General features: G+C 53.0%; 1 protein-coding gene across 3 annotated transcripts in view; it reads right to left on the bottom strand.

The window, feature by feature from the left end:
* The window catches only part of SLC12A3 (solute carrier family 12 member 3), a 44,861-nt gene that overhangs the window by 17,601 nt on the left and 14,875 nt on the right, over positions 1-12,385 (bottom strand). For 2 of the 3 annotated variants that reach the window (XM_049864616.1, XM_049864617.1), the window contains exons 14-22: positions 11,302-11,457; positions 10,604-10,703; positions 9,285-9,396; positions 8,833-8,973; positions 7,627-7,733; positions 6,072-6,154; positions 5,117-5,194; positions 4,329-4,430; positions 2,830-2,941 (exon numbers count right to left, since the gene is read on the bottom strand). In XM_049864616.1, the coding sequence (XP_049720573.1) occupies positions 2,830-2,941; positions 4,329-4,430; positions 5,117-5,194; positions 6,072-6,154; positions 7,627-7,733; positions 8,833-8,973; positions 9,285-9,396; positions 10,604-10,703; positions 11,302-11,457 (991 nt within the window). Of the gene's footprint in view, positions 1-2,829; positions 2,942-4,328; positions 4,433-5,116; positions 5,195-6,071; positions 6,155-7,626; positions 7,734-8,832; positions 8,974-9,284; positions 9,397-10,603; positions 10,704-11,301; positions 11,458-12,385 lie in introns of all 3 variants that reach the window. The other variant, XM_049864618.1, reaches the window with a different exon arrangement.

The following is a 12,385-nucleotide window of genomic DNA, read 5'->3' as shown; positions in this document are numbered from 1 at the left end:
AACCAACTGCTGTCAAGTCAACTCTGACTCCTGGCGACTCCATGTGTGTCGGAGTGGAACTGTGCCCCAGAGGGTTTTTTTAGGGCTGATTTTTCAGAAGCAGATTGCCAGGCCTTTCTTCCGATGTGTCTCTGGGTGGACTCTAACCTTTCAGTTAGCAGCTGTACGCGTTAACCGTTTCATCACCCAGGGACTCTTACCTCCATGGTAAACCAAACCAAAACCCACCGTTGTCAAGTTGATCCTGACTCATAGTGACTCTATAGGACAGAGCAGGACTGTCCCATAGGGTTTCCAAGGCTGTAACCTTTATGGAAGCAGACTGCCACATCTTTCTCCTGCTGAGTGGCTGGTGCATTTGAACCACCGGCCTTTTGGTTAGCAGCTGAGCACTCAACCACTGCGCCACATCCTTACTAGTGTGCCTCAGAATGTAATGTGTCTACACATGTGTTGGGGATCTTGCAATAATGTAAATTCTGATTTACTAAGTCCAGCATGGGGCCTGGGATTCTGCATTTCTAATTAGCCTCTGTCCATGGATCACACTTTGGGTAGCCTAGGTCTGAGGGATGGGCAGGTTGAATAAAGGAACTTACAGAGTAGCTAAGGCAACGAGATAACACTCATGAAATAAGCACAGAGCCATGATGGTGCTGACTTTGGGTCCAATAGAACAGAGGAGGAGAAGCCAACTGTGGTTTGTAGCCGTCAGGGAAGACTTCATGGAGGAGGCGGTGATTGATTGTTATAGACCAAGAGTACTCAGGGGGTAGGGTGGGGTGTCCACACTGGAATCACCCAAGGTGCCTTCAAAACAACACACCTTCCTTGGCCCTTGTTCTGGGCAAGGCATGTGCTGGTAATGCCCCAGGCGATTCTGCTAGTTAAGAACCACAGGCTTGTTGGTGGGGAATGGGCAGCCCATGAGGAGGAGTCCAAATGAGCAAAGACACCAGAGTGTGGGGACAGAGCATGAATGGGGATGAGCTCACTGGGATGGAGCACAGCATGTAGGGGGAGAGGATGGAGGCCTGAGTGACGAGGCTGGGACCCAGTGCACTCAGCAGAGGTCAGCAGGTTGTCAGCAGGGAAGCTGCTGCTGGCTCCTGAACTTGGGGAGTGAAATACTGAAAGCAGAACCGTGGGCAGATTTGTCTTGGTGTGCAATGGTGGAGGATGCAGGCCTGGCCCCAGGGTCACAAGGAGAGCAGAAGATGTGGGCTATCAAGAGACACTTGAAAGACAGAGAAGGCAGTGCTGGAGTTTCACAAACTTGCATGAAGGACATCCGGCTACCCAACCGTGCCACGGCCTTGAGCAAAACTAAGCCTACTGAACAAGCTTGGGGTCAGAGCTGGCACAGGAAACTGAGCACGCAAAGCAGCCTTTGTGGTCTATTTGCTTTTAGGAGATCCCAGAGAAGCCAGGTGCTGCTTTTCCCAAGCGACGCTCTCCTTAGCATGCTGGGCAGGGGTCTTCCCGGGGAGAAGTTCTGAATAGGGGTGAGGACAGAGATGGGATTGCCGGGGTTGCCCTAGACTCACACAGGGGCGACTAGAGGAGGGGGGTCGTGGGGCTGTGATCCTGACCTAGGACTAGGGTAGAGGGAGTGCTGGGGGCCACGTGGCCCCCTCTCATCTAGGCACCGTGGCTGGGGTTGTTACAAAGGGCATAGAGACTGTGCAAGATGTCTTCTGGTTTGCTAATTAATTGAGTGACCTTGGGCAAGTCACCTAATCTTTCCCAATCTGCCTGCACAAACCTGTAACTCTTTCAGCTCTGACTTCCTCTATTCTATGACTCTTGACATCAACTGACTGCACTCTGACCTTCCTCCATTCCAAGAACCTTGATGTCAATTGACCTTGCTCTGACCCTCCTCCCCTCTCCGACCTTTGACCTCACTTGGGCTCGCTATAAAGCAGCAGTTATCCAACTCTAGGCACACATATGCCACCTGCCCAACTCCTGCCATTTTCACACCTGTGCACTATCTGTGTTACTATTCGCTCCTTTTTACTTGAAACCAGCTCACGTTCTTTAGTAGATAAAATTCAAAAGGAAGTTTTATATGACATTTTAAACAGAAAACCAGCATCTCTTGCCAAAGGAGGTGACCAATAAAACCCATGCAAATAAGCTAATGTTACTAAGTTCTGGCTAGATGCTGTCGCTTGCCAGCCTACCGTTGCCTGCTCTCTCTTGCTTAAAATGGGAGATTAACATGGGTTACCAAGCAGAAAGAGAGACCTTGGCCTTCTAAATTATCCACAAAACTGAAAGAGAATTAAAGGTATCAGAAGATGCCCACAGCTGACATGGAGTTCTGGGTAACACAAACTGTTAATGCGCTCAGCTGCTAACTGAAAGGTTGGAGGTTGGAGTTCACCCAGAGGCGCCTTGGAAGAGAGGCCTGGCAATCTACTTCTGAAAAATCAGCCACTGAAAACCCTCTGGAGCGTAGTTCTACTCTGACGCACAGGAGGTCGTCAGGAGGCAGAATCAACCCCACAGCAACTGGCTCCGGTTCTCCCCGGGGAGACGAGTGGTTTTAAAGTGTAACACCCCTCCCATCGTGGTTGGGAGCAGGGCCTCTGTGCCTTATTAAAGTGGGACAGGAAACCAAAGCAGCATCCAGAATGGCCAGAAAGCTGTTCCTGCCCAGAGCTCTGCTCCCATGACTGTGATCCAGGGAGAGGAGCCCTGGGCGTCGGGGGTGTGGTGGTGTGTGTGGAGGGGTGGGGGAGGCACAGAGCGGCAGGGGAGGGGCAGGGCAGGCAGCCTTGGTGGCGCTGAGACAGGCCGGAGCTGGCCTTTCCCGCTTACGCCTTTCTCTCCTGGTCCATCCTGTTGATCTGGCCGCCGACAAACACGCGGACCTTGCACTTGCTCCACCTCTTCCTGCGGCCCAGGAGGTAGGGGATGAGGAGGGTGAGGCCTGGCAAGGAGAGTCTGTGAGTCAGGAGGAAAGGACCTGCAGGCACCCTGGGTTCCCACCCCACTCCGCCACTAGCCAGCCCCTTCTCCTCTCAGAACCTCGATTTTCCCATCTGTATAGTGAGCGGTGGTGGATAGTGAGCACGCAATCTGAGCCAGAGTCACACGTGGTGCTCTGTGGGCTAGGGTGTATTTGGTCTGCACCATGCTTTTAAATAAACGAACTTGCATTTACTACTGGGGAGATTTCACATGAAACTTTAGATCGCTGGCATTTCTTGAAGTTTGAAAATGTCACCAATGGGCGGGAACTCTCATCTCTCCCTGTCCTTTCTTCATATGCAGCTAAGGACCAAGTGTCATTTGTTGTTATTGTGTTGCATGCCACTGAGTCACTTTTGACTTGTAGCAACCCTATAGGACAGCGTAGAACTGCCCCATAGGGCTTCCAAGACTGAAATCTTCACAGAAGCAGACTGCTACATCTTTCTCCCAGGGAGTGGTTAGCAGCTGAGCACTTAACCACTGTGCCACCAGGGCTCCTTAGCTGTCATTTGGCACTGCAGAATCCTGGACAAATGACTTCACCACACTGTGCCTCCATTTCGTTATTAGCAAAGAGGGGTTAGTGCTAGTAGGTACTCCCGGGGGACTGCATTAGATTAGCACACGTGAACACTGCGTGTCATCATGTAGGAAGTGCCCAGTCTATATTATTATATTTATATATATTCAATTGCCATCAAGTCGATTTCGTCTCATAGCAACCCTTCAGGACAGAGTAGAACTGCCCCATAAGGTTTCCAAGGAGTGGCTGGTAGATTTGAACTGCTGAGTTTTTGGTTAGCAGCTGAGCTCTTAACCACTGTGCCACCAGGGCTCCCCAGTCTGTATTAGCTGTTGTTGACTGGATATATTCTGTTAGAGCAGAGACATTATTTTCTCTATGATGCTAACAAAAGTGCTAACAACGGGAGCCTGGGAGTCACACGCTTTAAGGGAAACGGGAGAGAGCATACTGCTTTGCGAAATGAATATTCCTCAGCTTTCCTGGGCACCGGCCCACCTCCCACTTTATGTCATGGGCCTGTAACCCCTGAACTAGCCCATTCCTAAGGATGGTGGTCTGAGGGTTCACCCTTATGTTGATATTAGCTCTTCCCCTGAAGTTCCCCATTTTACAGCTAGAATTCTAGAGGCCAGGGAGCAACGCCCTGCCAGACTCCCCCAAGCTCAGTGGTGGGCTAGGGCCCCCATTCCTCTTTACTGGGCTCTGCTGTCCTACCCAAGATCCCTTGATGAGACCTGGACCAGAAGGACCTGCCCAGAGGACTGAGCCATGGAAGAAAACCCTGCCCAGGAGAGCTGATGTTGAAGAGGGTCCTGACCTCCGTCGTCAAAGAGCCAGTAGATGTCAATGGTCTTCTTGCCCTGCTCCGACTGAAAGATGGTGCTGGCCTGCTCCTCTCGCACCAGGGCTTCGGGGTCCACTGCAGGAGGAGAGGAGGGGCAGAGCAGAGTCAGATGTTTGCAGAAGGAGCTGCCTTGTTGGGGGGCGGGATCGTCAGCACTGGGGGTGGGCACGGCAGCTGGAAGCCCCAGGTCGCGCATGCATCGCTAACACCCCTTCTGACGCTGAGACTTGATTCTCCTGCAGGTCATCCAGGAGCAGAAGGCTGGGAACCACAGTTCTTTGCTCCCGGGATTCCTGTGGGCATTGGCAGGGGTGCAGGGGTCCCAAAACCTTCTGGGCAGCCCACGCAGAGGGCAAACTTTCTTTGTTAAATTCCTTGTGGCCCTTGCAAATGCCCCCAGGCTGGCCTCAGTCCCTGCAGTGTCAGGCTCCCTGCCTCCACAGCAGCAATGGAAGAGGACTGAAGGAGAGTCCATCACACTGTCTTTGCCACAACATTGAAACTCAACCAAAGGGGTCCTGGACAGGGTGGAATGTGGGCCCAGAGCCTACTGAACGAGTCCCACGATCCCCAGACATGAATTCCCCACCAGGCTGGCTTGGCCCCAGCAATCTTTAATTTCGGCCAAGCCCTCAGTGAGCCGACCCCAGGTGTCTCGGGAGCTACCATCACAAGGAAAAACCTTCTGCCCTTGACCAAGTTCCCACGTGGCCCACCCGCAGGTGAGGGTGCTCTGAGCCTCAGGTGGGGAGGGGACTGACGTGTGCCCGAGACTGAATGCCTGGCTCTGTTGGCTCTGGCTTCTTTCCCGTCCTCCGCTGGGTCAAACACGGGGTTAACTGCAAAAGGAGGAGTGGGCTTTGGTTCACAGGCTTCCTAGCCCAGGGGTTGTCATGGGGGAAAAAGTCCTGTCCCCTCACCTGGCATCTAAGGCCTGCCCCACCTGGCTGCTGCCCCTTCTGACTTGTCCTCTGCCCTCACCTGTCACACTCCAGCTGCAGTCTTCCTCCAACATCCCCAGCACTCCCGCTCGTTCCTGTAAATTTGACTTCTTTCACAACTATACCCATTGCCCTTGAGTTGATTCCGACTCATAGTGACCCTATAGGACAGAGTAGTACTGCCCCGCAGGGTTTCTAAGTAGGTGGATTCGAATTGCTGACCCTTTGGTTAGCAGCCAAGCTCCTTCACGACTATAATCATTACCAATTTGGAGTCTACACATTCATATATGACTATAAACATAAAACAGATCCCTACTCTGTGCCCGTAGATGGGCTTCCAGACCCAGATGTCCAGTTTTCATGGCCTTTCCATTTGTGTTTTCATGTTTCGGTTTATTTATATGAGCACTTACTTCTCTCTCCATTTTTCTTTTTTTCTCTATTAGATCATTTCCATCCCACCTGTTGCAAAAACATTAACCATGATTCAGGGAGCTCTGGTTCCAGTCCTGGCTCCGCCCCCAGCTGGAAGTGTGACCTTGGCCTTGAACTGTCACTTCCCCTTTCTGGGCCTCAGCTTCCCCGTTTGGAAATCTGAGGGCCTCTAAAGGCCCATCGAAAGCTGGCCTTCTAGGAGTCTGCGGCCTTTTACTATGTACTAATGTTTCCCTCTCTTCTCTCTACCACTTAAAAAAAAATTGGCTTCTAGAATTTTCTGGAACCCTGTTCTGGTTTTGGACGGGGGCGCCAAGTAGGCGTGGTGTGTACTCACTGTGTGCCTGCATCACCTCCGAGACATTGAGGCCCTCTCGCATCCTCATGACACACACACCGAAGTTGAAATCAAAAGCATCACTGGAAAGAGGGGAGACGGGGTCAGGCTCCTCTAGCCCAGCCCCATACTGGGGAGGTGACCCAGCTCCTAGGGGACCAGATGTCTGGAGGTGGTCCTGCCTTCCACCACATCCCTTCCTTTCTCTGTGCCTCACTTTCCCTTCTGTATATTGAGCAGTCAGAGCTAGACAGTTTCCCCTCTTCTTCCATGGTCTGTGGCATGGTGGATCCTGCACTCAGGGGGAAACCAAGCCAGGCCTGTCTTCAAGCTGGGCCCTGCCCTCCTGATACATATGGATAATCCTCCCAACCCTGCCAACAGAGATTGGGGTGGGAATTATTATCCCCATTTCACAGATGCAGAAACTGAGTTTTGGGGAGTAACTGGCCCATGATCATACAACTAAGGATGTGGCCAGCTGGAATTAGAATCCAGATCTCTTGAATTCCAAAACCAGGGCTCTTTGCACTGTACCACACCATCTCTCTTTAATAGTTGAGAATGCAAACTCAGAGGACAGGCAGGCACATGGGAATGGCCTTACTCATGGATGCAGCAACATGTTGTCTATATGCAATGTCTCTTCAAAAATACATTTACTGCCTTGTTGACACAGTGCCCAAAAGTCTACCAGTAGGGTTTGTTCTAATGGGCAAACCATTGCCCTCTTCGGACTCATTAATTACACATCTCTGAACAGGAAACTTGCAGTCCCCAGCATTTTGAAGTTCTGGAAATGTTGGAGCTAGAGGAACTTGGAGACCAGGTACACCGCTGCCTCCTGTGGCAATTTTGTTAGAGGCAGCTAAGGTTTACTGCTCAGAGTCACACAGCTGGTTAATGGCAACTCGGGAACGGGTCCCCAGGTCCCCAACACTCAGCCTTGTGTTCTTTAAATGCTACTGCACGCCGCCTCTCTGCACAACATCAACGCAGAAAACCAACTCAGGCTGGCAGTTCTCAGACCTTGCACAGCAGAAGCTAAGGGAGAAAGTGGTCCGATTAACCCCGAAATCCCCGGGGAATTCAGTCCCCCAATCTCATTCCCTGAGTTTTTGCCTCCTCTGCTCAGTGAGACCACCTTAGAGCTCACGAGCTGACCATCTGGTAGCCTTCTGTGGCCCACAGCTTGGCCTGAGGATTTCACTTAAAAATGCACATTTTTGGCTTCTTGAAAAACTAGATGATTTGGCAACACTGGGCCCACATTTCTGCATAGCCACAATTGGCTGGAGCAAAGTAGCAGCTGCTCTTCGGTTTGCCACAGTCCCCACCACTGTCTGTTGTCCCACACCTGTCCCACTTTACTCTTTGTGTAACCTGCTTGACCCCTGCCAACCCTGGTGGCCATGACCCATAGGGCAGGGTAGGGGACCCTTGGCCTTTCTGTTTCTTCCTCACCTTTGAACCAGTGAACTCACAGCTTCTTACACTGCCCTCTCTTCCCCTCCATTTCCCAAGGCCCAGGAACCTCCCCTGTGCCCCCACTCACTGCAGGACGCCAATGTAATCTTCCACTGTCGCCGGGTGAGCCGACTGCCAATTCTTCTTGAACCCAAGCACCAGGATGTTGGGCTTCATCCTCCCAAGACCTGTGGCCTGCCAGGGTGGGGGTAGGCGGACCAGCAGAGGGGCAGAGCTGGTGATCAGGCTTCATGCCCCAAAGGGACTCTGTTCTGTGACAAGTGGGGCTGTCTCTCAGCCCTGGCCAGTCTCCCCTCCATTTAGCAAGGGCTCAGGAAATACACCCCCCTGTTCAGGGTCCTGTCCACCTGGACACATTCATTAGAGGGGCAAAGCTACTGCCAAACTTATCCTTTGTGGCCTTGCCAGCCCTGGGCCCAAAACTGGGCTGTCCTATTAAAAAAATCTGGATTATCCCAGCTCCTGCTTCTCCAACAAATTATTTTTCGTAACAAGAGATGTGAATTTCTGCTCAAGTCTGGAGTATTCCTGGGTCATCTAATCTACACATTTCTATATATCTCTTTTTTATAATTTTGAGAAACAATTTAAAACTATTGAAAAGAATCCCCATATGTCTAACACTCAGAATTAACACCTGTTATTATCTTCTGTATCTGCTTTCACAGAAATGAGAAAACTGAGCTGGAAAATGAATTGCCCGGTGGAATATTCTAGATCTTGATCCAAATTGTGTTTGGATACCACTGGGTGCTATCTAAATATGGAAACATTTATCAAACGACACACTTAATATTTTTTCACTTTACTGTCTGTGAATCGTATCTTAAAAAACAAAAAATGCCCCAGGTCACACAGCCCTCAGACTCCAAGTCAGGTTCCTCAGGTCCTGGGCACTCAGAGGGAGTGCCTGCATCAGCACTTTTGGAGGGGTGGGAGAGGGGGGACTGGTGGTGCAGCCAAAAAAACCAGTTGCCATCAAGTAGACTTGGACTCATGGCAACTTCACGTGTGTCGGAGTAGAGCTGTGCTCCACAGGGTTTCCAAGGGCCGATTTTTTGGAAGTAGATTGCCAGGCCTTTCTTCCAAGGTGCCTCTGGGTGCACTCAAACCTCTAACCCTTCAGTTAACAGCCGAGTGTGTTAACTGTTTGCATCACCCAGGGACTCCCGTGGTGCAGCAGAAGGGGCTTAAGCTGTATCCCAGGGCTTCCTGACTCCCGGGTTGTCACACCAAGTAGTGAGTCCTGCTGGGAACCCCCAACTCGTGGCACCTGCATGAGAATCTGTGCCCCACTTCGGAGGTCCTCGGCGATGACATCTGAGTAGAAGGCCTTGATCTTCCTCTTGTTCAGCCACTTGGTGTGCCCGCTGGCAATGAGCTGGAGCTCCGGCATCCTCTGCTTGCGGGGTCCCTGTGGGCCAGGGTGGGACGGCGATGTCAGGGATGACCTCACCCTCCAGCCTGAGAATCAGCCCCTTGCCTGCCCTGAAGGCTCAGCAGCACCCAGGGGTGCCTGTTTCCCTTACAGAGTGAGGGGAGGGGAGAAGGTGGGGGGAGAGAGGCAAGATGGTGGAGGGATAGAGTAAGCAGGAAGGGGAGGGGAAAGAACTTGGCTTAGTCTGGCTCCGCTTGCTCTGCCTCCCCTCTGTCCCCCACCCCGTGGGGGACATCGCACCCAGGCGGCTTTTCCGAAGAGTACAGCCACCTTCAGAGGGGACTCACAATGAGCACGTGGCCACAGATCATCAGGCTGAGGTTCCGGGTGAAGGTGCCCACAAAGTCCACCAGCGCTGGACGGAAGTTGGGGGGCCCCGTGAGCACCAGGCACTGGGGGCTGGTGAGGGGCAGGGAAAAGGGTAAACCATTAGGAGAAAGCCCACCAGGGCCTGGCACTCAGGAGCCACCCTCTCGGGTCTCCTTTCCCCACTGGAAGGACGGGTGAGCCATGGTGCGGCCTTGGATAAGACGCTATATGCTCTTGGCCTTATCTACCTGGCTGTAACTCCAGGGTGACATTCATGGCCCTTCCAGCTGGGTCTCCATTGTCCTTTCTGAGCAGTCCCCCAGACACCCCACTTGGGCAAGCCACCCTTCCTTCTCCACCAGGTGCTCCTGCCTGCCCCCGCACGGCACAGAGTTGGGAAGGATAAAGACTTGGAGTGAGGAGACCCTTCACTTACAAACTCCCTGGGTGGTTCAGCCTCTGCATCTCGAGGTAGCAGAGGGCAGCAGTTGAGGGCCACCATCAGACTAAACTGGCCACTCACCAGGGGTGTGACAGGGCCAGCTACTTAGCTGTGCCTCAGTGTTCTCATCTGTGAATGGGGTCGGTGACTTCGTGTACCTCAGAGGTGCTGAGGTCATGTACACATGAGGCAGTGCAAGGCACTTAGCGCAGTGCCTGGCTCACGGTGAGCGCAACATCAAGGAAAAAAGAGTTGCCATGGAGTCAGCTCAGACTCATGACCCCATGTGTGTCAGAGCGGAACTGTGCTCCCTAGGGTCTTCAATGGCTGATTTTTTGGAAGTAGATTGCCAGGCCTTTCTTCCGAGGAGGGGTGGACTCGAACCTCCAACTTTTCGGTTAGCCCCTGAGTGTGTTAACCATTTGTACCACCCAGGGACTTCAGCAACATAAATGGTGTTGGCTATTATCGTTGTTGTTATTGTGTTTCCTCACTGGTGAGAAGGGACGGTGGGTGCACAATTCTCCTCGCAAAGCAGGGGAATCAGCTTTGAAGTCCCGGGAGGCTCATCCCAGCCAGCCTCGGGGTGTTATTGGTAATTATTAGTGAAAGCATGGGAATCACACCACCAAATCATCCTTATATTGCTCTTTGCAGTTCACAGAGCATGTTCCGCTGTGAAAACTGAGGCACAGAGTGGTTACTCGACTTGCTTGGTCCTCACTGGGCAATGTCCACCCAGGTCTCCTGACCTCCTGGGTACTTCTCCTCTCCTGGTTCCCTCTCTGAGTGTGGGCTGTGCCCACCTCAGGGGACAGGTCTGGGCCTGGAGCCAGGGCCTGGGGGTGGGCTCACCGGTAGTTCTTGATGTGGTCCTCCACCTCGTTGAGGCCCACTGAGTGGCTCAGGGCCAGGTTGTAGGAGCCGGCCTGCACCGAGGAGCCCCAGTTCACCTCTGAGGGCATCGAGGGATGAGCGGGAGATCAGAAGTTTCAGGTAAAAACATACAGAGGGAGTGAGTGAGGGAAGGAGGGTGGGAGAGCATAGCATCGTCTCCTTTGGGCACTGAGAAGCCACGGGAGAGGGACAGCCCGGCAGGGGTATGCCTGCTGTTCCCTTCCCAACAGTTGGGAGGCCGGAGCCCCACATGTCATGTGGCTATATATTTAAAAGTTACAATTTGAAATATTCCCCCCACTTTGACACACAGACCTCCCATGGTCTTGAAGGCCAAGTTCATGGCTCTCCTTGCCCGCTCCTCCAAGCTCTGCCCTCATGCCCTTCAAGCAGCTGCCCCTGGCCCTCTCAGGCCCAGCATGCCCACCAGTGGGTGCCCATGCTCAGAGGGCAAGCCTGGGAAGAGGCCGCCCAGGGCCTAGGAGCCAATTCGGTCCTTTGGGTAGGAAATCCCAAGGTCCCAGGTATCTAGAGGTCAAGGTGTGGGCTCTGAGGGGCACATTCCTTGGACTACTTGTCCTGAGGGGAGGATGAGGCTGGAGGGCCCAAGGGGAAGAGGTGATGAGGACCTACCCCCCGCAGTCGAGAGCACGCACCTGGCTTCTTGTAGAGGACGTAGAGCAGGAGGAAGAGGACCACGCCAATGGCGATGAGGGCTGCCCACCAGGTAAGAAGAAACATGATGACCACTGAGACAATGGCCCCAAACAGCGACGCCCACTTGCTGTAGTACCGGAACGAGGGTCTCCAGCCTGGGCCGGGGCAAGGTCCGAGGGCACACTTAGCCTCTGGAGCCTGCTCCTGGGCCAGAGCGGCTGCGCAGGGCCTGGGCAGCCAGGCCAGCGGTGCCCACAGCTGGGGTCCCAGCCTGTGACCCACTGGCCATCCACACTAAGGTGTACCGCCCACCCTGCCTGCTGGGGCCAGGCCTGGAGGGTCTAGGAAGGACCACTTGCCCACCTTAACTGGCATTTTACCATGTTGACAGGCCACATCAAGGAGGATGCGGCCATCTCTGGCCAAATACCGTCACAGGATGCCCAATGTCAACAACAGCACCAGCTCCCATGGAGTAAGGTGGTGAGATGGAGGAGAAAGGACATGAACTGGGAACCAGGAGGCCCGGGCTGTAGCCTGGCTTTGCCACCACTAGTAAGAGCTGCCCCATCACAACCCCAGGGGGCTCCATGCTCCTTGCGGTCTTCATAAAAGGCAGCCCAGAGACCGGCTCATCAGTGATTTGGGGCTAATTACAGAAAGTAAAGACTCTACTTCCATCTTCCAGAAAACGTTCATAACAACAAAAATCCATGAGATCTGCAATATGAACAGCACCCCCCAGAGCTGTGGAGTGTGCAACCCCCAGCAACCACATGTGACAGCCCGATCTGTGACTTTGGGCAAGTCCCCTCCATCTCTGGGAACCAGACTCCTTGACTCCTATATGATTGGTGGGGGAGGGACTAGAAAAATCTCTAGGCTTCCAACTGTAACAGCGTGTGAATCTATGGAAAGTACACACTCCAAGTGCTCACTAAAGGATGTTGGTGTTATGAGGTGCTGTCAAGTCGATTCCGACTCATAGTGACCCCATGTGACAGAGTAGAACAGCCTCACAGGGTTTTCCAGGCTGTAATCTCTATGGGAGCAAATTGCCAGATCTATTCCCCTGCAGAGCCA

The sequence above is a fragment of the Elephas maximus genome, chromosome 21 (assembly GCF_024166365.1).
Source record: "Elephas maximus indicus isolate mEleMax1 chromosome 21, mEleMax1 primary haplotype, whole genome shotgun sequence".
Classification (NCBI taxonomy): domain Eukaryota; kingdom Metazoa; phylum Chordata; class Mammalia; order Proboscidea; family Elephantidae; genus Elephas; species Elephas maximus.
Note: the sequence above shows the minus strand (reverse complement) of the source record. Positions and strands in the feature narration are given on the sequence as shown.